The sequence below is a fragment of the Centrocercus urophasianus genome, unplaced genomic scaffold (genome assembly GCF_019232065.1).
Source record: "Centrocercus urophasianus isolate 14NV4802_14NV808 unplaced genomic scaffold, USGS_Curo_1.0 seq_18, whole genome shotgun sequence".
NCBI classification, from domain to species: Eukaryota; Metazoa; Chordata; class Aves; order Galliformes; family Phasianidae; genus Centrocercus; species Centrocercus urophasianus.
This window is the reverse complement of record NW_024884733.1, coordinates 375941-401984: the sequence shown is the minus strand read 5'-3', so window position 1 is coordinate 401984 and position 26044 is coordinate 375941. Positions and strand designations below refer to the sequence as shown.

The 26044-nt window shown below is 40.5% G+C and overlaps 1 protein-coding gene across 1 annotated transcript in view; it reads right to left on the bottom strand.

Moving 5' to 3' along the window:
- Window positions 1–10277: 10277 nt before the first annotated feature.
- Window positions 10278–26044, bottom strand: part of HMCN1 (hemicentin 1) — a 183958-nt gene continuing 168191 nt past the window's right edge. The window contains exons 95-106 of the mRNA XM_042819403.1: window positions 25740–25861; window positions 24093–24330; window positions 22543–22605; window positions 21149–21268; window positions 20782–20916; window positions 20356–20469; window positions 19908–20033; window positions 19226–19354; window positions 15438–15788; window positions 12984–13103; window positions 12178–12304; window positions 10278–11670 (exon numbers count right to left, since the gene is read on the bottom strand). Coding sequence (XP_042675337.1) covers window positions 11304–11670; window positions 12178–12304; window positions 12984–13103; window positions 15438–15788; window positions 19226–19354; window positions 19908–20033; window positions 20356–20469; window positions 20782–20916; window positions 21149–21268; window positions 22543–22605; window positions 24093–24330; window positions 25740–25861 — 2012 coding nt within the window. The 3' untranslated portion in view covers window positions 10278–11303. The remainder of the gene's footprint in view (window positions 11671–12177; window positions 12305–12983; window positions 13104–15437; window positions 15789–19225; window positions 19355–19907; window positions 20034–20355; window positions 20470–20781; window positions 20917–21148; window positions 21269–22542; window positions 22606–24092; window positions 24331–25739; window positions 25862–26044) is intronic.

The following is a 26044-nucleotide window of genomic DNA, read 5'->3' as shown; positions in this document are numbered from 1 at the left end:
TGTGACTTTTTTAAAAGGATTGATCTCCAGATATAAAGTTTCAAGGATCTAACAATTCAATAAATCAGTAGATACATTATCAAGGGCCTACAGATGTAGGGTTTGGGCAAGGCAAAACCAGTGTTTTACTTTTAGTCTCAAAGGAATGAGTCTTGTAACTGAGTTACAGTGGGTAGTGTGCGAAAAAGTCTTGTTTTATCTGTTAAAAAAGAGGAGGGTTAAAATCACAATTGGATTAGGAACCATTTAATTTTAGAGTGAATTAACACCTGTTCTATATATTTCACAGGCACATTACATCTGAGCGTTGGATTGATGGTAACAGGAGATCATGTTTCATGGTAGGGAGTTCATAATCTAGGTGAGTTCCAAACTTTTGAAGTGGTCTTTGGTATCTGTAAGGTTTGACATCTACCGCTAGGAAGATTTATTAGCACATACATAAGGATGAAGCAGCTAAAGAAGGTGGACTACACTCAATTTCTGAAATTCATCTTAGAAATTAACAATGATGCACAAGTTGTGCTTGCAGATAAAGAAAGACCTCCAGTGAAAGTATTGTATTAGTCCTGAATCAATATGTTTTAATTTGAAATCACAAGACATTTAAAGTAAAAAGACCTGACATCAACACACATGCCTAAAGATATTAGATAAATAAATTAGATACTGTGGTAATGTATTCTTTCTTTTTAATTTACTATTTAGTGAAAATACTACGAAGAATCCAACATGTTTCTTTCCCTGCATGTGATAGATTTTAAACATGACAATGCTTACAAATTCCCAGGACAAATGTAAAAGTGAAGTCATTTCCCATTCTAAAGGAGTTTCAGAACATGTACAAAATGATTGAATTTTTGAGCTTACCAATTCTGTTGAGAAAACATGAAGGATAGACTGGCACTACTACCTGATTGCCCTCTTTCTATGTGATTTAGGTGTGTGATGAGCCCTTTTGTTTCACTTCAGAATTCAAATAGGCATCCAGTGTTCGTAGTTGCCTTCTGTTTTGATCAGATGCATTATTAGATCCAGTGACAAACTGGGATAATTAATGTAAACTTTACATTTCATATCTTAATGTGAAGGTTAGCAGCAGTGTTAAAGGAAAGCTTGATTCGAGAGTAGTAAAGTGCAAGGAGGTTGTAGAGAACGCAAGTAAAGACTAAGAGGCATTTAAAGCGTAAATGAATGCTTCATTATGGGTGGAGATGAAGTATTGGTTTCTTCAGCCAGCGTGGCACTGATGGTAACAGGCTGGGTCACAGACACAGGATGTGTGAGAAATACAGTTTAGCATCAGTAATCAGCTGCCAGATTGTAGGCAGTGAGACTAACTGGAATATACAGTCATGAGGGGAACATGAGCAACTCCCTCTGCCAACAGATAGTGTGTGTTTTTGTACTTGGGAATTTACAGGGGCTGAATAAAAGGGCTGTGGAATTTGCAGAGGTTGCAGGAGCCTGGCATGGTTTTAGGGGTGATGTTATATTTGTAACATTATGTTCCAGAGCACTGTCTTAGACTGATGACTCTGCCTTACTTCATGGTAACGCCCCAATGTTCTCCTCCTGAGGGCTCAGACTGCTCAGAGAAGTTCATTATTTGGCCAGATAAAACTTTGCAGTTATTGTGACATGTTGTTGAGATTTTCTGATGATATTTAGCCCAGCACATCTAAGGGCTTCAGTGTCCTCCATTCAGTGAAAGTGGAGAAAATAAAAATATTAACTAAATGCTGTGGTCTCATTTGGAACACTGTGAGCAGTTTGATCTGCTTGTGTACATGGTACTGAAACTATGACAGGTGAGAAGAGGGGCTATGATAACAGATCAAGTAATGGAAAAATGCAGGAGGAAACTCTCTAGAAGAGTTTGGCTTGTTAATTCCAGCAGAGAAGGGCTTTGGTTTTTGTGTGTAAATACCTCCAGGCAGTAAGGACTGGGAAGACTGAGCTGAAGAGGGTTATTGGAGCTAAAGGAAAACAACAGCCTAAAGTCAAATAGTTCTAAGCAGCGTGTAAGCAAAATGAGGCAGGAAATTAAAACAAGGCTCCTAAGGACTGTATTGCTGAGGGTTTTAAAGAGCTTTCCCATCAGACAAGTTTTGAGGTGGAGCTTGACACTTTTTCACAGAATCATTAAGGTTGGAAAAGACTTCTAAGACCATCAGGTCCAACTGTCAGCCCATCCCCACCATGCTCTGGAAAGCATGTCCCACAGCGCCCCAGCTCCCCACCTCCAGGGACAACAACCCCAACATTTCCCTGGGCAGCTTTTTCCAATGCTTTTGGATTTTTCCTAATGTCTGATCCAATCTTGAATGTGGTAAAAGGCTGCAGCAGCTGTGAATGATGCAGGAGTGCCTTCCTGCTTCCCCTCACCTGTGGAAGCTGAGATGGAAGCTTTACTGCTAATCTGCTGTCATTCTGACACAGGACTGCTGAGCAGGGATAATTTCTTTAGAGACATTACTTCACTGTGGATGGATGTGATTTTTTTCCATTTACTAAGCTGTGTATCATGACCATCTGCTGAAAAGTCCTGTTTGGGCAGCTGGTAATGCTTTGCTATTGCATAATTACACGAAGAGGCAACAAGAGTCTTTTCCAGCTTCCCGAGACTGGAGCTGATATTCCATTTGAATCCCTTCCCTCCTGAGGGTAGTTTCCTTCTTAGTAGATTAGAGTGTTGAGGAAGTGGAGTGGAGAGCTCTTGTACTTCTGAAATCAGTTCTTTTACTTCTGTAAGCTTCCTGCTTTCCTTGCTGGCTTTCTCTTGCTCATCATTTAAGCAGTATAGACTTCTATGAGAGTGAGAGTAGGAAAAAACAGTATGCAGCACCGCAGTCTAAAAACTAAGGCATATATAATATAATATAATATAATATAATATAATATAATATAATATAATATAATATAATATAATATAATATATCTTATATGAAAAATATATGATATTTTATATATTATATATATAATAATTCTTGCTGTTCAAAACAGTATTTACATATTAGATGAAATGAGGTTGACTGTATAGTTGAAGGTCATTTTAAAATCCAATTATGAAATGAGAGCAAAATTTAAACTTGTATCTTCTTAGGGACTAAGAGGATAATCTTCAGTGTTGTGCTGTAGTATCTGACTGAAATACCAGTTTAGGATAACACAAAATCAGTTAAGTAGAGCTTTCCACATTCATGCATTTTGCAGCAAATTCACATTACTAAATAGCAGAGTGTGAGAAAGCGTGTGTTAACCATTAGTCTGTCCATGTGACCTTCAAATGAAAGGCAATAGCTGCATTAGCTCAGCTGTAAAATAAGGTCATGTTTTTTGAAGTCCACCGCGATATGGCTGTTCCATGGAAACAGTCTCAAATATAGCTATCTTATTTCATTTATGAATGCAAGAATATTCTCACTGAAGAGTGAAGACATCCACAGAACATGATAAATTGTTGTTTTCTCCTCTTTTAGTGTCATGTAAGCAGCATTCACCTCTGGAATCTTAGCTTTATGCCAGGACAGTAGTTCACTTGTGACTTGTGAGCGAACTGCAGAATTTATGACTGCTTAGTGATGATTCTGGGGATGTGATGTTACTTCTGCTCTTTTAAAGTTTTTTACATTTATTATAATCACTGTCTTGGTGTAAAACTGCAGTAACACTTATTTGGAATGATTACTCTTTCACAAGACTCCCTGGCAGATTGCAGACTTTTACCAGATGTTCTGATCTACAAGTGCTGTTGTTCATCCTTCAAGTTAAAATTACCTTAAATAGGGCCAAAACAGCTTTAAAAAACCCCACTGCATAATATGTGGATGCATTCAAGTAATTTACCTACACAATCTCTGTTGAAAGCTGCAGAAGAAAGTTAACCAAGTAACTCTTACATAGATGTTGCTGTTGCCAGCAGAGGTTTTTTTAATAATACCTTGTTTGTGCTGCTTGTGCTGTTGATGTCGTTCACGCTTAACCTAAAAATATGAATTAATTTTGTTGTGATAATTCAGATGATAGCAATGATTATTAGCAAACCTAAAACCGCAGTACTTGCTCACAAATCAATGTCATTCAGTACTTCAGGAATGTTATGAAACCAAGACTTGGGCAGGATTGTCTTCTTCCTTTTTCTAGTCTGGAACCACCTGAGGTGCATGGGTTACCCCATTCATTGTCTAGCTGCTTAAGATGCAAGAAGTACATTAGTCCCTTTATTTTGCAACACTCTTTCACCCTTTGCAGAATGTTGTCATGTCTACCCTTAATTTACCACCACAGAGTGACAAAATTTAATTCCTTCAAATTTTGGAGGGCTGCTCCAAGAGTAATGCCTTCTATTGTACGATACTGGCCCATGATATCAGAGGCAGATGTTGGTGGGATAACAATAGAGATTGAACCTTTCCACCTATACTCCATTACAAGCTGTTACTGTGTGGCAAATGGCATCAGAGGGGCAGTCTGACACAATGTTGTCTGTCTCAGAAGTGTGTATGAAACAAAAATATGTCATTGAATTCCTCCATGTGGGGAAAAAAAATGGCACCGATCTACATTTCTACATGTATGATACATAAAGATCTACATTACATAATCTGCCAAACATTTGCTGAACATTTATGGATCCCAAGAAGTGGATGTGAGCACACTGAAGGGTGGATGGCGCATTTCAGCAGTGGTGACAGAGACAGTGGGTCATCTCTACTGGTGCGGGCTTCTACGGGCATGGCATGCAGGTTTCTGTTCATCACTGGCAAAAATGTGTAGTTAATGACGGGCACTATCTTGAACAGTGTTATTCTGTAGATGTGAATCTGCTCTACCAAATAGTGTAATTGTTATTGTTGCATCTGTTTTAATTTCCAAGGAAATAAAAATGAGATGTTACTTTAAAGCAACCTACATAACTTTCCACAGATAGCCACATTGTTTTCATGTATATGAAAAAACTTTTACTTCAGTGCAATTCAGACTAAATGTATCACCTGAGGATGGTGTCTGGGTTGTTCAGAGTATTCAAAACATCTGTTCAAAGAGGCAAAGGCTGAGAGAAAAGCCACTGAGGAGACTATTTTGGTTCTGCCATCATCCATCCACCAGAGTATGTCAGAGGCTGGGGTTTATTTTATCTAGAAGAAAAATGTATGGGATTTTCTCAGTTCTTCTTTAAGTGCTTAGAGATCTTTGGCATAGAGCTATATGTCTTTCGGGCTGATTATTTTCTATTAATTTGTTTATAGCACAAAAGATGGAATCAAAACCTGCACCATATGATTTAAGTAAAGCTTTATGAATAACCAATGTCTTCTCAGAGTTTCTCAGAGTCTGCTGAGCCTAACTGCTCAGATAAAAATCTTCCATCACAGAAAGCTACTTCTCAGCAAAAGTCACTGCTCATTAGACAGTTTGTTTTTAATGCTGCATTAATTCATTCTATGGTGTATCCTTGTTCTAGTTATCATTTTCATATCTCTACCAGGAATATCCATTTTACATCAGTCAAGTAACTTGAGGGAAATTTTTGCTCTTTTTCATAGTATATACCAAGGGCTGTTCGTTGATTAGGAGAGATTTTTATTAGATGAGGCCTCCAATTCAAGGAGTCTCGGGGTTTTCTAGAAAGGTAGTGGCTGTCTTCCACTTGCAGTGACAGTTTGGAAAACACTGACATCTTTCTCTGTTTGTCTGCAGTCAAGTTGCACTGTACATGGTAAAGATACCATGGCACTGCCTTCTCGCGCAATGCAGCTGGTGAATGCATACCCCTTCTGTGATATGACCTCATCTGCTAAAGGGCATCATTGCTTTTAGATCCCCAAACTTTTCAAAACATGAGCTATGAGACATCAGTGGTGATATTTTGGGTAAGGCTTTGCAGAGTTACACCCAATTTAAGTTTCTCTATTTGTGTCCACATTGCTGAGAGTGATCACAAGGGAACCAGCAAGCAAACCAGAAACACTTTAGTCCAAAAAAAAACCAGAACACAGAACAGTTGTCTGACCAAATTTTTTTCATTAGCAAATATTTGAAAATTTGTGAGCTAATTCAGTTAGCAGACAGGGATGAGGCAAGATGAATAAATTTGATGTAATCTGGGTTATTTACAAGGTTTATATACAAGGGCAAATGCCTTGCAGCAGAAAAGAAAATGGAGGTGACAGTCCACTTGTAATCAGATGTTTTTGCAGTCAATATCTCCTTCTGATCAGCTCTCTGTCATGTCAAATTTGTCCCCAGGTGATTAAATGCCAGCACATCTATGCAGATCTCATACTTTTCTGGTACATCAATGTCCTGTCTGCTGTGGTTTGTTGCTGAGGCCCCTGTAGTCCCACCAGCATGTGTTTTTGATGTTTGCTTCTTAAAATTCAGGCGTTCATAGTTGTACCAGAGCACTCTTCATTTTCTTTCTGATCAGAGGACTCCTATTCATTAGCCGGCCTTCAGCAAAAAGCTAGGAAAGTCTTTTTTCCCCTATGCTATTTGGGAATTCGTTTTCTCCTAACTTTTCCATCCTTACATTTTAGATCTGTATTTCAGATGCTGGAGGCATCCTGGCTAAACACCTGTGCCCAATAGTTGTGAAGACTGTTAGGAGAGTAACTTTGACTTTGCTTGGAAACTCCGGGTATTTCATGTATCACATTCTTCTTTAAAACATTATTCACATCTGACTTTTAGTGCCTGCCAAAGGCAGCCTGCTACCAGTTCCCCGCAGCCAGAGAGCTGGGCCTTGCTGTCACCACAGGCCAGAAGCTGCCTGCAGAGCCAACTTCTCTGCACACTTCCCAGGCATTCCCCACACAGGGCTGCCTTCAGCACAGCCCGCTCAGCCCCTTTGGCTTCCAGGGGCTCCAGCATGTCGCATCCATGGTGCAATGCCATTGGCAGCACACACGCTTTTACAAGTCATTCTTCAGAGAGACTCAGTGTCCTCTCTGAACGTCTTCTCTAGATTGTAGGCTAGTCAGTAACATCAGCTGCATCGCATTGAATTTCAAGCCACTTTGCAGGTTTTCTTGATAACTTGGCAGCCTACAGTGGTGCAGGTGCTGTGGGTGTTCTGAAGCAGTGCCTACTTCACTGTTCGGGGCAGCACAAGGTGCCCCTGCTCCCGCTGCCATGCAGAGCTGTGGCTGTCACTGTGACCCTGAGCAGAGGAGTACCAGCACTTAAGGCAATGGCTGTGTGTGGACACTGGGTTTCCTTCCTCCTGTGCTCAGCTTACTCTCATTAGTATGTGTGCCTGCATCCTTCTGCCCCCCCGGGGCTGCTGTAGGAACTATTCTGCTCATAGATGCCTGTCATAGCTGCAGTCTCCAGTCACTGAGCTGTGACCTGCAGCCCCCATGTTTCTCCAGAGATCTGGCAGGGATGGAGATCCCCAGATACTCACTGCTCTTCTAGGTCTGCTCTGAACAATAAATGGCTCTGAACTTGCTTCTGTTCCTAATGCCTTTTTCATGTGACTGTTTAGAACTTCCCAGGTGAACCTGTGTTTATGTACGAGGTGAAAGGACATTTCTCCTTCTCTGCCTGCCTCTATCTGTGAGTGGGCATTCTTTATTTTCCTTTCCAGTTCTCAGTTCGGCAAGCAGGTGAAGCACCAGCTGCCTGATGCTGAAGGTATTGGACTCAGTGATCTGAAAAACTTCTTGAGCCATGCTCGCTGCACCTAGGGATGCAGAATTCAGTACAGAGCCCTTCCTGTGGGCTGGGGATTGCAGCTGCTGCAGTGGGAAGTCATGGAGTGCATACTGGAGGTGTGAAGCAGGGCAGCCTTACATAACGCTGTGATCTGCTTCTGCTCTAGGGCATTTCCTTCTTCATCTTGCACCCAGAGCCAGGGCCCCACATCTGCTTTAACCTTTCTGCTTCAGAAATTGCCTGGAAGAGAAGGGCAGATGAGGCCCCTAGTGGAGGCATCTCCTCACCTTACTTTGTGTGGCTGTGCAGGAGATCAACTCGCTGAGTGCAGCAAGAGGGCTGACTCTGTGTGGGCGAGCTGCTGGGTGTTCAGGCCTCACAGTGTTAGTGAACACAACTGCAGTGTGCCACACACCCACACTGGCACTGCCAGAACTAAATGCTACCAGAGGCACGGGTGCCAGAGCCCCTCTATGCCCTTAGAGCTGCCTGGCTGTAACTGCTGCACTGCACGAGAGTGATGCTGGGCATTTTGCTCACTGGCCATCTGCTCAGTTTAGCACTGGCGCCTGAACTGTACTTGGCATGTGGACGCTGGCTTTCCAGGCATAGCTACTCTCATGTGTACTGAGTACTGTTCCCTCCTGCTAACTTATTTTCCTGTAACCTACAGTGCTATGGATTCTGCAATGATTCATTGCTGTAAGCACTTTCATGCTCAGCCAGTGCAGGAAAGCAGCTGGTGGTGATTTTCCTATCTCCTGGACACCACTGTGTGATGCATGGTGGGCTGTGCAGCCCATTCTCCCTCTGGCACCTGGCCCAGGCTTCATCCCCTGGCTCTACTTTGTGCCTTATTCTGCTGCCAGGACTGACATTTGGAAGGAATTGCACAATTTTTCTTGCAAAGTGCTGCACCTCCACATGTAATTTCCTGCAGGTTTGTCTTAGTATCAGCTGGGATGGAATTGTTTTCTTCAAGTGCCTGGTTGATGCTGTGTTTTGGCTCTAGGAGAAAACCAATCCTGATAACACACCAAAGTTTACAGCTGTTGCTGAGCAGTGCTGCACAGAGCCAAGGCCATTTGCAGCAAAGAGCCCAAGGAGCTGGGAGGGAACAGGGTGAGGACAGCTGACTTCCACTGGCCAAGGGGATATTCCATGCCATACGACATCATGTGGAAGGGATTTTGAAGGGGGTGCGAGTTCATTTATCTTCTGTTGCTCAAGGGCTAGCTGGGCATCAGATGGGGGGTGGTGAGCAATTGCTTATGCATCACTTGTTACATATATTCATATCTGTTTATTGTCATAACTATTTTCCTTTTCTCTGTCTTAGTTGATAGTTTCATCTCAACTCTCAAGTTCTACTGTTCTTTCTTCTGATTCTCTCCCCCATCCCACTGGAAAGGGGCAGTGAGCGAATAGCTGCATGGTGCTCAGCCACCTGCCAGCTTAAACCACAGCAGTCATGTCTTGATGCACAGTGTGGGACTAAATGGGTTGTGATAACAGCAGATCTGACCAGACTGTGTTAACTAACACAGGATATTGTGCTAGTTTGATACTTGCTGGTCACATTGTCAATTTCTTTCCCTATTTGTGGAACTCTCTGAGATTTTTCTCATAGGTCCCTATTGTGTAGCACCTTGTTTGGAATTTATTTTCCCTGCTGCGGCTTTTGTCATCTCCGGGGATTGGATTAAGGTTTTATTTTGCTCTGCTGTGTGGCCTTGTATTATAATCATGATAAAACCAGCAGCTGAGAAACTGCTGTTCTATGTGTATTCAGCTTTGCAGTCATCTTCGGGCTATCGAAGCCATATTTTTGGCAAAAATAATAATGTCACTCTTTGCTTTCTCTCCTTGGGGAGAGAAATAAAGGAATGAAGGAAATAAAGCTATGAAGGAAATAAAAGAGGACACTTTCATCTATTCCTCAGCCTCCCTCTCACTTTTTTTCTTTATAAATTGTATTTATTTTTCAATTCAAGCTTCCAAAGAATACACTGGCCTTATCTGAAATCTGTCACTTGTATGAATAATTTGTACAGATAACAAAATGATGTTAACTCATCCTTGGTTTCCAGATTGCCTCACTTGTTGCAATGGAAACTGAACAAAAAGTAGTTAGGAGAAAACTGGTAGGGCTTTCAGTCGGGGTTGTTAGTTGTAGGAATGCATAAACTCAGAATTCCACTGAGGAGCAGCACTTTGTCACTGAAAATGTAGTTGTGTGCAGGTGATAACCCTGAGTGCCGGGTAGAAGGAAGATGGCTGAAGCCTGGTGGTAATTAATGAAATGAGTTGTTCTTGGGCTAAATTGCAGCCAAATCATAAAACACATGAAATTGAGTCTATACTTCAACCTCCCATGGCATTTGCAACAGGAGAACTTGTGTTGACGTTTTTTTCTGACATTGTTTGAAAAACTGCAAAAGATTCAGTTAAAATTGTGATTCCCAGTGGGTTCCAATCTCAGTGCTCTTCACTGATTTTTGTAAGCAGCTCCCAGTGCGCTGCTGCCGTATCTTTTGCTTTCTCCACTGGCAGTAAAGGTAAGTGCCTCACACATAGGAAATAATTTATTTTCAAAGGTAAAACAGGCAGCAACCTCAAAGGCAATAGGAACCTTTATTTTGATTATTTCCAACATACTGGCAATGTACTTCTTATGAAAACTTAACTGTAAAACACTCTTGAGATACTGCATAGAAAATAAACATAGAAAAAACATATATACACTTCCATAAAAATAGAATACATCTTGGCAAAATTACTTGTGTACAGTGTATTGACATTATTGAAGCAAACTTACTATGTATTTTGGAAGAAAGCTTTGCAAAAACAAGCAAACAAAAAAATTTAACTGATTTGGAAGTACTGAAATGGACATTTTGAGCTAAACAAATGGCTATACCAGAATGTCAGGTAAAAAAAAAAAAAAAAAAAAAAAAAAAAGAAAGAAAAAGAAAAGTTATAGAATACCTGCTTATAAAATAGAAGAAACCATGTCGTTTGTTTTTTCTTCCAAGCCACACTGACATCCCTAAAATTGCACAGAGAACAATTTCCAAATTCTATGGTAGATTCTTCAGCTGAAAAGAAACTACTATCGTGTTTCAGCACTGGCACCATGATAGTGGTGTTTGTTTTTTTTCTGAGCACGTGACATAATATATGTACAGTCCTAATTCTATCAGGTATTTGATACAAAAAAATCTAATACATCTAAAACAGTAACACATTTAGCAACCTTTAAGATACACAGAACACTCAAAACTAGTATTTCTTCTAGTTAGCATTTCTTCAGTTGCTTTTAACTGAGGCTGAAAATTGCTTTTGACTATACTTTCATCAGCTCATACTTTACTTTGTTCGGCTGTGGAAAATGACTGCTCTGGTGTAATAAATACAGGAAGTAGTAGCAGATCCTCAAAGCCAAGGATTTTCCTCTAGAATTGGAATAATATAACTGTATGAGTAGCCCCAGGGAAAGAAAAAAAAAAGCATAGCACCATTTTCAAGATACATGGTTCACAACCATAGGCAGACAGTAGGATCTGTCTGAAGTGGTAAAACCCATCAACATGTATGAATGTGGTTAAAATACTGCGATTACTCTGAAGTAGCTTGTGTGTTTAATAAGGATAGGCTGACACTGCTATATAAACAATGAAAGTTGTCTGATACTCGATGTTTCCATCAACACCATAGGATAGGGCTCTGATTCTCACACGGTAAGTCTTCGGCTCTTGCAGTGGTCTGGTGGTAAACACAACTCCTTTCAAGTTCTCATCTCGCAGGGCAAATGGGATTGTTGGCTCCTCATCTGCCATTAAGAAAGTTGTCCTTGGATGCATGACTTGATCTTGTGTAAAGGCAACCAGCCGGATTAAGTCCTGACCAGAAGCTATGCCAAAGGGGAGGGAGACAAATTTGTATTCCAAGGCATAGGTACTCAGGGCACACTCCAAATCATTGGCTGGGCAGTTTTTGAGACAGAACCTGGGAAAAAACAGAGCACGTCAAGTTGTGTTCCCATACTTGCTGAAGTTGTTCCCTATTTATCATGCTGCAGTATGCAAACTTGGGCTTCTCAAAGGAGCTAATCCAGTGCAGTCTTTATTGATCCTTTACAGAAGTAAGCTGGAGAACAGATGTAAAATTAGTCCCCACAGCTGAGAAAGGAATTATGCTGAATCAGCAGGAAGGATCAAAGCCTGCTGGGGCTCATTCAAAAGAAGCCATTCTGGAACTATTTCCATTTGAATTAATAAAAAGATTCTACCCAGACCCACCAGACCCGCCTGTTTTGTTTTGTTAGGAAGCACAAAATATGGCTGCTCTCTGTAAACCAATTATAATCATCCATTTTAATGCTTTACTTTTTTTGCAAGAATAAGCGTAACTGATATCGCTTAGACTTAGATAAAGTTCCTTGTTATGATGCTAAGCATGTGAGCTTGGGGTGTGAGGGAAAACAAGACCAAAAGGGCTGAAAAATCAGCATACCCAGAAAGAGGCTCCCGCTGGTAGTTTGGTGGGCAAGGTGTCTCTATGCACTGGTAGCTCCCTCTCGTGTTGAAGCACATCTGGCTTGCTCCACAGTCAGTGTCCTGCTCGAGGCACTCATCAATGTCTGGGGGAAAGAAAACAGGTACATGATCAGTAGCTGGCTCTGGGTGGAATTTAAGAAAGATAAGAAGTGGCTGGATCAGCAAAATGAGTAGATGGCAGAGGGAGTGCGGGTACCTCTACACACAGATGAGAACAGAACCCTTCAGAGCCCTGCCTGGCTCCTGGAAGCAGTGAAGCTACTAGTTGCAATGACTTGCATTTATTGGCTTGGGTAATTCATTTCTGTGTAGGACAGTGTATTGTGCTAGCTGCCCTATAACCACTACACAACATCAAATACAGTTGTCTTTCCAACAGAGGTAAATTAGTAGATGTTTTTGGTACATCAAAAGTCTAACTTTATCTATCTATCTATCTATCTATCTATCTATCTATCTATCTACCTGTTTGTTTATTTATTTATTTACCAGAACAGATAGAGTTGGTTTTGACTACAGAGCTGTTGTGTGCTTGTATGGAGTTAAAGGTGCTTGTGAGGAAACATCAGAGAATATTAAGTTGCAGTTGTCTAATTTGTTGATGTTTTATTAAGTGTTGAAGTGTAAGATACAAAAACATGACATATTGAACACTGTAACTTAGAAAAGAAGTTCAGCAAGTGCTTAATACAAACACCAAACATGATTTCTAACTCGTTTGCTTACAAATACATTTGTGCACTCTCAAAGAGATTTCTGTACCTTGGCAAGTTTTGCCGTTGGGCATAAGATGATAACCAGAAGGACAAGCACACTGGTAACTTCCCAGGGTGTTCCTGCACTCGTGCTGGCATGTATCTCTGGCATCACATTCATCAATGTCTGTCAGAAAGAAACATGAAAACATAAACGGGATTGCTGATGTTCTATCTCTGTACAAAAGCACGTGAGAAGAGGCGGTGCAACTCATGGGAATCTTTTTTTTTTTTTGTTTTTGGTAATGAGCTTGAATGTTTAAAACTAGCAAACCTTTCCTAACTTACCTGATTCTGTTGCCTGTAGCTTTTATGGAATTAAAAGCTTTGCCTCTTTTGTTGGCAGCCTTAACAGGTCTCTCTCCCTCAGATATGGAGCTCAAGCAACAAGGGGATGAGCGAGCTGCACAAACCCACAAAGGACACAGGGGTACAGTCTTGCCCCAGGATGCCGAGCTGCCTGATAATTACATTTTAGGTAACATGCTTGGGAAGAGCCAGGATCAGTTCTTACTTTAGAACAGGCCCTCAATCAGGGAATTGCTCTCACAGTTCATCCCTCCTAGGGCAAAGCTTTTTTCTTTCCAAACTGTTCACTCTCATGCTGAATTAAGCTCACTATCCACAAAGGCCATTCATAAATGCTCTTAAAATGCTCTTTTACTCTTTTTTTTTTTTTTAAATCTCCCTCTCAAACACATAAATAGCAGATCGCTATTTAAAATTTTCAAAGCAGACTAACATGATTCAGATAGAGATCACATCTAATCAGTACTTCTTTTGAAATGTCTGTTTACTTCAGGAGAGCAGCAGAACTCCCCTGCAAGTTACTGCCATGTGCAAGCATTCAGACTTGCATAACTGAAACAGAGTGAATCAGGTCTTTGCTTCTTCCTTCTCTGTCAGATTTATAGGGGTTGCACTCGATAAAAATGCAAAAAGAAAAAAGAAACAGATGTGACTGAAGAAATTTTAAGTGTGTTATCAAGTCGTTATGGTTCTCTACTCAAAAATCCTTCTTGGAAATGAAAGCATTCTGCGGGTGTCTTATTCACATTAAACAGTAAATTATAAATCTCCACTTTTATTCCAATGAAGCAGAGTTACAGCAGTGCTCACTAACTCGAACTGGAAGCTGGGCTGTGGACCATAGATTTTTGGCAGTAGTGGCTGCAGTCCAAGTTCTTCCATTTAACAGCTATACCCATAACATGCTGTACTCATAAGCATACTGAAAAGTTATTACAACGTAAATACAAAATTAATCTGATCTCTGCCTATCTGTAATTATTATTTATAAAAATGCATTCACATTTTTCAACGTTGTATATTGCTGTATAATTATAGGAATAGCTCCAATGGCTAGAACCCAGCTTCAGCTCACTGTTTTATCCGGGAAGCACACTGCACTTCTCTATGATGGCATACATGTCAGATTTAGGCACTTATAACACCACAAGCTGCTGTTAAACATGCTGGAAAAAGTTCTCCTAAGACCTAAACCATGCTACACTTAATCTTGAACTCAACTATATTATCAAAAAATTGTTGAGTAATTTTATTTATCTATCTTTAAGATACTCACAATATGAGTTACGGTGGAAAGAAAAAGATTTTTCTTGAACTTCATTTCTGAACAGCTAGTGCAGAGCAGTTAATGAACAAACAGTGCAGGACATTATTCCTTTTACCTTTCCAGAGGAGCTGAATTAGCGTTCCAGTACTGGTGAAAAACCTCAGAGATGCTCACATAGCAAGAAGTAAGCTCAGTGAACAAGAGAGGTTCCATACACCTTTGTTTCCTGTTGGTCTTACGAGTACTTAAGAGTTCACATCTCTTAAGTAAATAAATAAAAGCTGGGGCAGAATGTGCCTCTTACCTCAACTGCTCTGCCCTCCTCATCATGCACACAGAAACGGCACTGCTCTTGCTGACTAGATGAACTCCTGGTCTGTTTATATACAATCTGTCTCTGCTGTTCAGTGAATTGTATTATGACTGGCTCTATCCACTAGTTGCTTCTGCTTATGCAACCCACATTGCAGTTACTAACCTCAGCGCTGTCTCAGTACGTTCAATTCTACACTCTTTATTCTAAGCCTTTTTGATCCAGACTACTACTGCCACAAGTGGGAGCCTGACATGAGTAGCATCCCCAAGGTGGAGGCCCTACTGGTGCTTTTTAAGTGAGAGAAAATTTGCAAAGGTGAGCTAGCATCATCAGGATAAAGAGAACAGGACAAGCAGCACAATTAAAACATGAGGTTAAAGGAGGAGGTTTGAAAACATTTTTGCTACAACCTGCCCAAGAAACAAAGACATGCATAACTTGCTGAGTAGTTAATATGGTAATATGAAATAACAGAGCACCACAGACCATAGGCCTCTAACAGATATGAAAAGGCAGCCTAAGAATAAGTACCAAAGCAAGAGAATTGCATAGACATGACTGACATTTACCTACACATCTGTCATTTCTTGCCTCATAGCCTTCAGGACAAGTTTCTCTAATGTTCCTTTTAGTTCTGGAGACAGGTATTCTGCTGTTCCTATACTCTGAGAAGGAGCTGTAGAGGTTTGAGGAGTGCCTGTAATACTGTTGAGGTTGATAGTTGTCTCTCATAGGGGAGAATTGAGCATAGTTATAGACATTGTAATAGGCACCAGAATGTGGCAATCTCTCCAATCCAGCACAAGATTTCCCATCACCTAATAAATGTTGTCCAGGTGGACAGATACACTTGAAGCTGCCGGGGGTGTTGGTGCACCAAAATGCACAGGGCTTAGGCACTTGTTCACATTCATTAATGTCTGCTCATGTGCCATGATCCAGAGCAACAAACCATGTGGGAAGGAAAAAAACAAGATAAAACAACATGACAATATGTGTGTGTATATACATACATACATATATATATATATATACACATATACATATATACATATACATATATATATATATATATATACATACATAATATCTCAGTCTGTGGAGCAAAAGTGAGATCCTGGAGGTAGTAAAATACAAAAGAACACAAATGCCAAGCAGGCAGGTTTTCTATCCTGTCCATGAACACAACTTCATTCTTCCTATACTGCTACCTGTGACATAAAACAGGTCACACAGGACATAAAAATCCAATGAGGGCCTTGCCTTGTGTGCTCTGAAGGTAAGATGTGACTGCAGGGAAAGGAGCCAGATCAGTTCCCTTGCTACTGCAGCAGCAGAGCTGTGTGACATCCTGACTGCTGATGACTGCAGAGAGAAATACCCATTGGGTACCAGAGATGTACTCTGAGAAGCAAGTGACCCCTTGGTCCCAAGCTGCTCAGTGTTTAAATATTAAGGGTTTGCAACTACTACAGAACTACTTTTGTTCTTAGGCTGAGTGGGAGAAGCTCCTTTTTCAAAGGAGGACACTTAACACAAGGCCGTCCTGAGAAGCACAAACTCCCAGGTCATTCAGACTGGGATTGAGAAGCTCCAGATGCACTGCTGGGGTTGTGGTCCTGCTGGGGAAAAGCACGGCCTGGAGGGCACACTGCGGGGCTGCCTAGGGAGCAGCTGGCTGCGTGCTAACTGCCACGCTGCTGCTGCTCCTTCCAGCTGTGAGTCTGGAGACTTAGAATGTATTAAGGTACTTATGAATTTCATACCATTCAAAAAACAAAGTTATTTCTCTTTCTCTTGGGAATCATTTATCCCTGTTCAGTTCAGTTTCCCTCATGCTGTAACCCAAAATAAGGTGAGCAACCTGAGCAGTAAATCTCCAAAACCAAAGCAGGAACATGCAACTCCACAGTGATCAGAAATAACCCTATATGAGGATACATGTCTATTAATTAGCATGTATTTTTTTTAACTAGAATTTAAAGCTTATTTTAACAGTCACTCAGTAACAGTTCAACTATCTCATATTACTGGAAATTGCCTACGTCTAAATTATTGCTGCAGAAACATCATTAAACTAGCATTATCATTTCATATGCTCTCTGAGCATATTTTGAGCACTGCTTGTAAACCACATGCTAACAGTATTTTAAAAGTAATGCTGTTTAGAAACATAGGAGAATATTAGAATGCATTTTTATTAAGTGTTTATATATTTAATTTTTTTTTAATATTAACAACTAAATGCTTTGAGAATCAGAAATTCGGGATAACCACTGCAGAGCATTGCAGTATTACCCAACGTCATTAACTCATAACTGGAACATTATATATCTGTTACATTGTCAGTGGTATAATAGTCAAGTAAAGAAAAAAGCTTCATTTTTAATAAGGCAACAACTAATAGGTAAAAAAAAAAAACAAACTAGAGCAATTTATTTTGTAGGAGCAACCTATGCAATATCAACAAAACTGAATGCAGCCAGCCATCTGAATTCATGGCACCACCATCCTTGTGAAAAGAGATCACTTATGGACTGGTAAGCCAAAGCTTCCTGGGACAGGATCCCTCTGATCGTGCATCATAAATACCAGACATTTACAAGAACAAGTGAAATATGGTTTTGAAACTAACAGCTAAATTCTCTAGCTTTCTTTATGAATATTATTTGATTTTCAATTCTGGATAGTCCTGCATGTCCTGTATGCATAACAGCTTTTGATGATGCCCTTCCATCTACGATACAGGTACAATACAGTTCACAGAACTGTTACGTGTGGATAATTGGGCACATTCTGCATCTCTGTGTGTGTTTTCCCCATTCAACTGTGATCAGTTGCACAAATGACTCTATGTACAGCAGAAATGGAACAGGAAGGAGTCACGTGCAAATCACCTGTTTCAGTCTGGGACTTTCCAGCTCCTCTGTGTGTTCTGTGTGCTGGAAGCATTACAATAAAACCTGCTTTTCATTAACACGTGAACTAATATTTTCACATACATATTTCAAACATACTTTAAACAGATAAAGAAATAAATCAAAGGAGCATAAACATTATATTTAATTTAATTTAAGAGAGAGCTTTCAGTGGTTGCTGCTTAGAAGAAGGCTTTAGGACAGCTGTTGGAGTTTTGTGAAAACCTGTAACCTAAACCTTATGCAACTTATTACTGTAAGAAATTTAAATACTTTTAATATACATTAAAGAGTTTGGGATTGATTTTTATTTTAGTAGAGACAACTGTCTGGTCTGCAGCCAAACAGTTTCCGTCTACAATTTAATCTTTAAAAAAAGCCTGGCTTTTGGTGGTCCAAAATCTTAGGCACTTAAAAAGAAAAAAAAATCCCAGCTTCCAGACCAGCTATTTATCACTTATGAAAACTAATCCCAAAGAAGTCATTACAAAGGAATGTTTCTCTGATATGATATGGGAGACCAACTGGAACTGACTCCACCAAGCATCACATATCTCATTTATAAATCATTACAGTCAGACAGGATCAGCTATTGAATTTTAAATATTCTGAAAACATACATTATAAATTGAAATGCTTTTAAGAGTTGTGCTAGGGTTTGTGAAATGCCAGAGGAAGTGTTTTGTGCACTTGCACTGACATCATAGGTCAGACTCTCCTGCTGTTCACATTAGATTCATGGCAGTATCTGTGAAACTATGTTTGTGTGGGTGCACATTTTAATGCCAGGGTTCTACATAGATAGTGTAGGGGAGTAGTGACATGGTCAGCATTCCTGTGCCTGTGGGGATCCCTCCTTCTCTTGGGAGATCCACCCAAGTCAGATAGGGAGTGTGATGAGAGATAAATGAGTATCAGCCTCCTCTGCTCTGTCCGTACGGGAAAACCTAATTCCTGGAGTCAGACAGGGTATTGTGATGGCTATTTGCAGAGGGAAGCTCTGGGTATGTCATGCGTCTTGCAACAGACTTCCTCTGAGTGTTCTCCACATCGTCCCCTGCTCAACTGGCTCCAGGTGTGAATCAATGCAGTCAGTGTACAGCCAACCACATTTCTCTGATCAACTAACAAACCTGCTCTGATTTTTATAAATTAAGCCTACTGTAGAGCACTGGCTTGCCAGATCCATCCATCTGTCAGTGCCTTTGAGACCCACAGCCCTTGCACACTTTGTTTTGAAAGCACGGATATGTGGCAATCTCAGTTTGTAATCACCTAGTTTTGACTATTTAATGGGGACACTTCATTTTAGATAGCAAGTTCAAAGTCCAAAGCACAATTATCTTTGTAGCAGTCTTCAAGTGGCATAGTACTGTTGGATGCTACAGCCAAAAGTATCAGCAACAAACAGGTGACGACAACATGGCTGGGCAGCTTACCTATGCAAGGCCTTCCAGCTCCCTGTGACCGATACCCTCTTGGACATACACAGCGGTAACTCCCTTGCATGTTCTCACAGATCTGGTTGTAGTGGCACTGATGGGTTCCGTCACGGCACTCATTGATGTCTGCAAGCAACAGGGCAGCAGACATTTTCTTGAAAGTTCCTACAGCTTTAAATTCCTTAACGTGTAATGAATGCAGCTAAACCACAAGCAGTTTGGCTCTCTAGATAGATCTGGCCTCTGAACAGCCTTTTCTCACTTGGTACCATGATCAGCAATTACTCTGTAACAGCACGCTACAGATCTGTGAAACAATCTGCATTCCACAATCCGAAAGCAGATTTTGAGCAGATGTGCAAATTTTTCAACTGTATAGTGTTTACTTTTTCCATTAATTTTCAAAACTTTTAATTTAGTTTTCCAATTTTTGTAGCTGTTCTGTCCAAATAAATATAATCCAGAAAGTTTGGAAGTGGTAAGGATATGTCTATTTCTCTAGTCATCAGTTAATATAAAGAAAATTTAAATGCCTATGTCCCCACAAAGCAAAAGGTCAGTGCCTTAACATGTGCAAATTCTAGTAATTGGCAATGGACTACAAAGACTTCTTTCAGAAACCATCCGTTGTTGTCCCTGTGCTTACCAACACCATACAGTACACTAGGTTTCTACTCACCAATACAAGTTCCGTTTTCTGCTTTGGTCATTCCATTTGGACACAGCTCAATGCACTTATAGCCACCACGGGTGTTTTTGCAAAGCTGATGAGGCCTGCATACATTCTGCCTGCATTCATTTATATCTTATTTAAAAAATAAAAGTGAAGAAAGCAGGAATGGAAATGAACTCCTTATGCTCAATTCCTAAAGAACAGCATAGTCTAGTTGTGATCATACTACAGCCATGCATTTGGAAGCATTTCATGCACATTTATCAGTCAGCTCAGTTCCCTCTTCCTCTAGATTTCAGTGCTGCTTTACAAATTCAAGAATACATACTAAAAATGTCATTCTGAGTTTGAGTTACATTTACAAAGGGTTTGGATAAAGTTGCATATAGGAACAAGTAAGTGTTTAACTATTTCCATTGAGAAGAGGGAAAGAAATTTCAAAACTGATTCATACCTATGCATTTTCTGCCCTTTAGCTGGTATCCTGGATCACAACCACAGTGGAAACTTCCTATGGTATTGAAGCAATGCTGATGACAGGAGTTGGACTCTTGACACTCATTAATATCTGTTGGAAAGACAAACTATTAATGTCATCATTGTGAGTCTCCTTATCATCATTTAGATGAACTGGGTTTTGGTTCAGCTTTCAGCTTAGTTACTATGCTACATTCAGAAGTGAATTCTTGTGTCGTGTCATCATAGAAGGTGCACATTGGACACACAAGCAAGATCTTAATTTATTCCTAAAATAAGTTGCTAATACTGAAGATTTACTGAAAACACCTCAGCAGGAGATCTGTCTTTCAAAAAGTTACTTTTAGTTACATGAAAGATTCAGTTCACTTCAGCTGACAAAAAAGTCAAGGCTCTGCCATACCCTGGCAGCTGAGCCCATCCACCGCCCTCCGGAAGCCGGTCCTGCAGCGCAGCACACAGCGGTATGAGCCAGCGCTGTTCTCACAGTCCTGGTTGGTGTGGCAGCTGTGCCTGCCCAGGGCACACTCATCAACATCTGCAGGTAAAGAAAAGCTGTAAACCTCACTGTAGCACAATGACACACAGATGGAGCAACGTCTTGAACTTGAGCGACTGTGAAATACGTGACTGCAAATCTATTCATAAGTCAAATAATCAGAACACAATCATACAATGACCAAATGGTCCAGCCTGAAGAAAACATCTCTCCATGCTTGACATGCTGTGAGGCTCTTTGTATCCTGCCTGCCCACGGCATCTCCCCTTACCCTGGCACATTCTTCCATCTGCAGCAATGGTGAGGCCTTTTGGACAGGAGCAGTGGTAGGATCCCATGGCGTTGTGGCAGGTGTGGGAACAGGGATTTCGCACAGCACATTCATCTTCATCTGCAGGAGGGAAATGTTTGAAAAAATGTTTACAAGAACAAGACATAACACCAGTGACATTCAGAGGAGCTGTCTGTATGTCTGTGTGTCCCAGGCTAGAGCTAGCACTTAGGTAGCTTCACAAACAGCTCAGCATCACATTCTCCTCTATACCAGGCTGTCCTCAGCACCTTGCCACTACCACTCTGTTCCTGCACTGTGAGAGCAACATGGGAATGCTTTTGCAGCATGCCCACATTACAGCTTACGAACATCCTTTGCTTGCATGGCCAGAGTCCCAGTAGTCAGCAGAGCTACACTATTTAGCTGCCGGCACACACATCAGGAAACCATGCTGTCATCCCTGGGCACTTTGAGAAAGTGAGCAAGGCCTGAACCTGGGAATAAGAGTATGAAAGTGCTATGATAGAATTTCCAGTTATAATCACAACAACCAACCCCTTGAAGCCTCCATTATTACATCTCACTACTATACATTAGAGGGACTAGAATTCACACACAGTAGAGCCTTCATGTCTAATTTAAGATTTTGCTTCTTGCTTTTATCAGATGGCACACAATAGGCTTCTCGGGATCCTGCTTGCAGTCGATCTGCAGGATGGGTCACTGCTGTGGTAATGAAGGTTTGACACAGTCTCTTTCATACAATCTCTTTGCAACAGAACAGATGGAACTCAGTGCTCGATTTAGACTTCTTAAACAGACTTGCCAAGATTGTTACATTTTCTGTATTACAAGTTTTGAACACATACTTTTTTACTGAAAATATTGAAATTCCAAAATAGTTTAGCAGCTGTATTTTCAGCTTTCCTGATTTTAAAATTTCCATCAGGAAATTTTCCTTATTAATTCCATTAATTTTTAAACTTTTGAGGAGCAATGAATTAAGTCCGCAAAACCGTATCAAATACTGCTCCCTGAAGCAAACATGACCAGTCACCAGTCACCAACAGGAGATGGCTAAAAAGCTCATAACTTTCTTTTCACATTTGCTACCCAAGCAACAGCTGGTTTTCAGTGGGCTGCTCTCTAGGCTGTCAGCGCTCATCCCTCTCCTCACAGAGTGCTCCATTGCACAGCTGCTCAGCAGTCCCACTTTGCATCACAATGCCGATGGAAGGCTGCCTGGGAACTGCTTCTGAGCTCTGGGCCCACACCTGTCTGTTGGTGGCAGCTTCCACTTCCTGGAATGTGCACTGAACGCACAGGAGCTCTGAATAAAAGGAAAGAAGATGCTGCTGCCCGATTACATATTAAACTTGTCACATCATTACCTGTACAGTAAGGCCCAGATGAGTCCAACTCAAATCCAGCAGGACACTGGTTGCTATGATCTCCTGTAAGGTAAAAGAAGCACATGTTACTTGTGGATGAAAATAAAGCTGTATTATGAAGAAAATCCTTTAATATTAGGAATTGCAGCCCAGCTGTTACGAATAAAGGATCCTCAAACCTTCAGGATAGCTTGTTCTTCTTGGACATTAAAATTCACTGTGAAGGAACACAAGTACATACTCTTATCAACAGGAAAAATCTTACCAATGGAAAATTCTCATAGAGCCTGCTGGAAATCCACACGTGTTTTACTCTACACTTGTACCTTGAAAAAATGATGCAATAAAGATGACATTCTTTAAAATGCAGCATATTAATTGTTGGAGAAAATAAATACAATGTCAGTTTCTAAAAGCAGGACCAGATTTAGACATAGACATAACTTGCTTTGGAGACCTCCTTTTATCAGGCCTATTTGTTTTTAATGGAAAAGAAAATCTCATTTGACTTTCAAACTCCTCAGTGAATTCATAGCCAGGCAACAGGGAAAAAACCTTATTTTACTGTGTTTGAAAGACTGAAATAGGCAGTCCCACTGCCTTGTTTACTTTCAAACAAGGCAGTTATTTCATTTGAAAAATACTGGGCTGAAATAAAAAACATGCTTAAGTACTGTACAAGAAGAACATGGGTCACTCTACTGACTAATGACTTCTCTAAGGAAGACTCACCCACATGAATATGCTCTGTTCCTTCAAATCTTGTAGGTAAAAGGCCAACGGAAGCCAGCAGCTAATGGTGGGCAGCTACAAGGCTTAGTGCCTCAGGCCAAGGAGCCACGAGTTCACTACCTCTCAGGCAGCAGCAGGGTTAGTAAATTATGTAAGCAGTGTCCACCCAGCACTGCATAACCACACACCAGGCACAGTATCTCATCCATCTTTAAGAACTTTCACAGAGTATCAAGAAAGTTTTCAAGCTGAGCTCAGCATCGTGTTTTCTGTATGTTTTAAATACTTCTCTAGAAGAACAATCTTCAGACTTGCAAAACTCCACACTAAAGGGGTTAAAATATCCCATGTTCTTCTGCCTCTGTAGCCTTGTTACCAAATTACATCCGTGTGGGCTTTGGAGCAAGAAGAAAATCCTCTGGAACAACTATGCAAAGTAAAACCCTACCAACACCATCCTCTACTCAAAAGGGAAATGAGAGGGACATTCTGGGGAAGGAAAGGTACACACATGGAAACAGAGAATATTGGAGGCTGCCTGTTTGAAGCTACTGCTCATGCTAGGAGTTAACATCAGCAATGGCAAACTGAGATCATCCATGGGAACTGCAGAGGAACAGAAAGTGCAAAATGCAGGAGCTTTTACATGTTAATCTATAGGCTTATTAATGAGACATACAGGTCCCAGAATCTACAGTAAAGTTAACTGAGTGAGCAGTTCCTCTTTCAAAGCCATAACCAGCTTTGAGAATAAAGGCAGGGAATGCTAGTAAATCAGTATGTTATTGCTGTTTTTTTGTAACAGACTTGAACAATACCTTTTGAAATGGAAGCGTGGATTTTAAAAGCCAAAGTTTCTTCCAGTGGATTGTACTCTGTTGTGATAGAGGAAGCCTGGAGCGTTTCCACCAAAAAAGGCATTTTTCCTTTAGTATGATCATAGGTAATAGTGTGGTTCCATGTGTAGGGAACACTAACTCCATCCACAGCAAAGAGGCGAGTGGAATGGGCATACAGCTGCCCGGGGCCGGTCTGAATGTAGTCTTCTGTGTAATCCTGAAACAGCCAATATCAGCCACTGAGTGCAGCTAACAACACTGTGCTCTTCATATTTTGAAGGAGTATATGATACATTCCGAAAATTGTTTTTCTCTTAACAGCTGAAAAAATGTATTGCACAGAACATGTCTTTTTTTTTTTTTTTTAACCCTTAATTTTCCTGCTGAATCTTACCAGCACCTGTTATTTTTCCTTTGATAAGAGACAGGCTGATGACCCTGATGATGGAAGTTACAGTAGAGAATATACTACAAAAAACTAAATAGATTGGTCAAAGAATCTTTTGAAGTCTAAATATTTTTGTATTCTAAATCAGATTATGAAAACATGCTAAATAAACAGCTCCTTACAGCAATGTATGAAAACATGGAAAACTTGATATATATTTTTTGCACTGTGGGATATGTTACCTACCAACAAAGTACCAATTATATAAAAACAACTTTAAAGAATAATCTTTCTTTCCCAGTAAAATCAGTTATCAAGCCCTTGATTCTAATTCAAAATTTTCATAGCATGCATAATAGCAAGCAAAATGTTCTTTATGCCTTATACTGAATGAACAAGGTAGAAAACCAATCCCTTTGTATTAGGAGTACAGGTCAGTGACAGAAGCTTTCGTACTATTAGAAATACCTTACTATTAGAATACCTTTTAGAAATGAGAGGTAGAACAACTCAGGAGTGAGACTGTCATGCAAACCATCCTCTCCCATCATTCCTGAGGAAGTTTGAGGATGTTCCTTTTTTAAAGCCAATTTTGAATATTCTGCCTCTTTCAGAGGAATTGTGTGAGAGTATTGTTTTGCATAAAATAGATCAGCACAAGATAAAGTTTTGATGCTATGGCAGAGAGGAGAGCATGTTGTTACCAACCTGCACCACAACAGCACACAAGATAAGGGTACACAAAATGCCCTATGATGTAATCTCTTAAAATTTTATCAGCCACAAAAGCATTCTGACAGACTATGTACAACTGCAACTGCAAACAAATAACACTCTGAAGCTTTTGCAGGGTGCCATGGCATAAAAGAGCTGATGTCATCATCCAGAAAAGCCATAAAATCAGGCAGGCATTAGACGCACACCTCTATTAAAAGACACACTCTCTTTTAGCTCTACTAAAAGCCTCACTCAACATGCCTAGCTGTGATACGTGGCCCCAAAGACAGTTCCATGCCTCCCCTTCTAACACCTAAAAATCTTGAGTGACCATTCCTACTTTTGTGATGGCATCTTTTAGCTTTTGAGGGCAATGTTAGCACCTGTCAACTAAACTAGGTATTAAATAAGTTATGCAGTAGAGCAGTTATCAGGACTTAATGCCTACCTCTTTAATACAGATGAGAGAGGAAGTGTGCAACAATGAAAGAGAAAAGGCTGGTATCTGAGAGTGGCTTTACCTTCATGTTAACATTAGCTAGTGGCTGCAGCTGCAGAACATGGCCATTCACAACAACATCCAGCAGTAAGGCTCCGTCTGAATCCAAACCCCGGGCAATGTGAGTTATTCGCAGAACCTCTCCTGTGAATTTTAAAAGCATGCAGATTTATAAAGCATCCTAGCTAGGGACTCCTGTAAGCCAAGGACTATCTGAATTGGATCGCTTGACCACTTATCTCATGCTAATATTTTTATAAAGCATACCATGCCTATAACATAAGCATTATGTGCTCTCAATTAAAACTCTGTACTGCTGTATTTAAA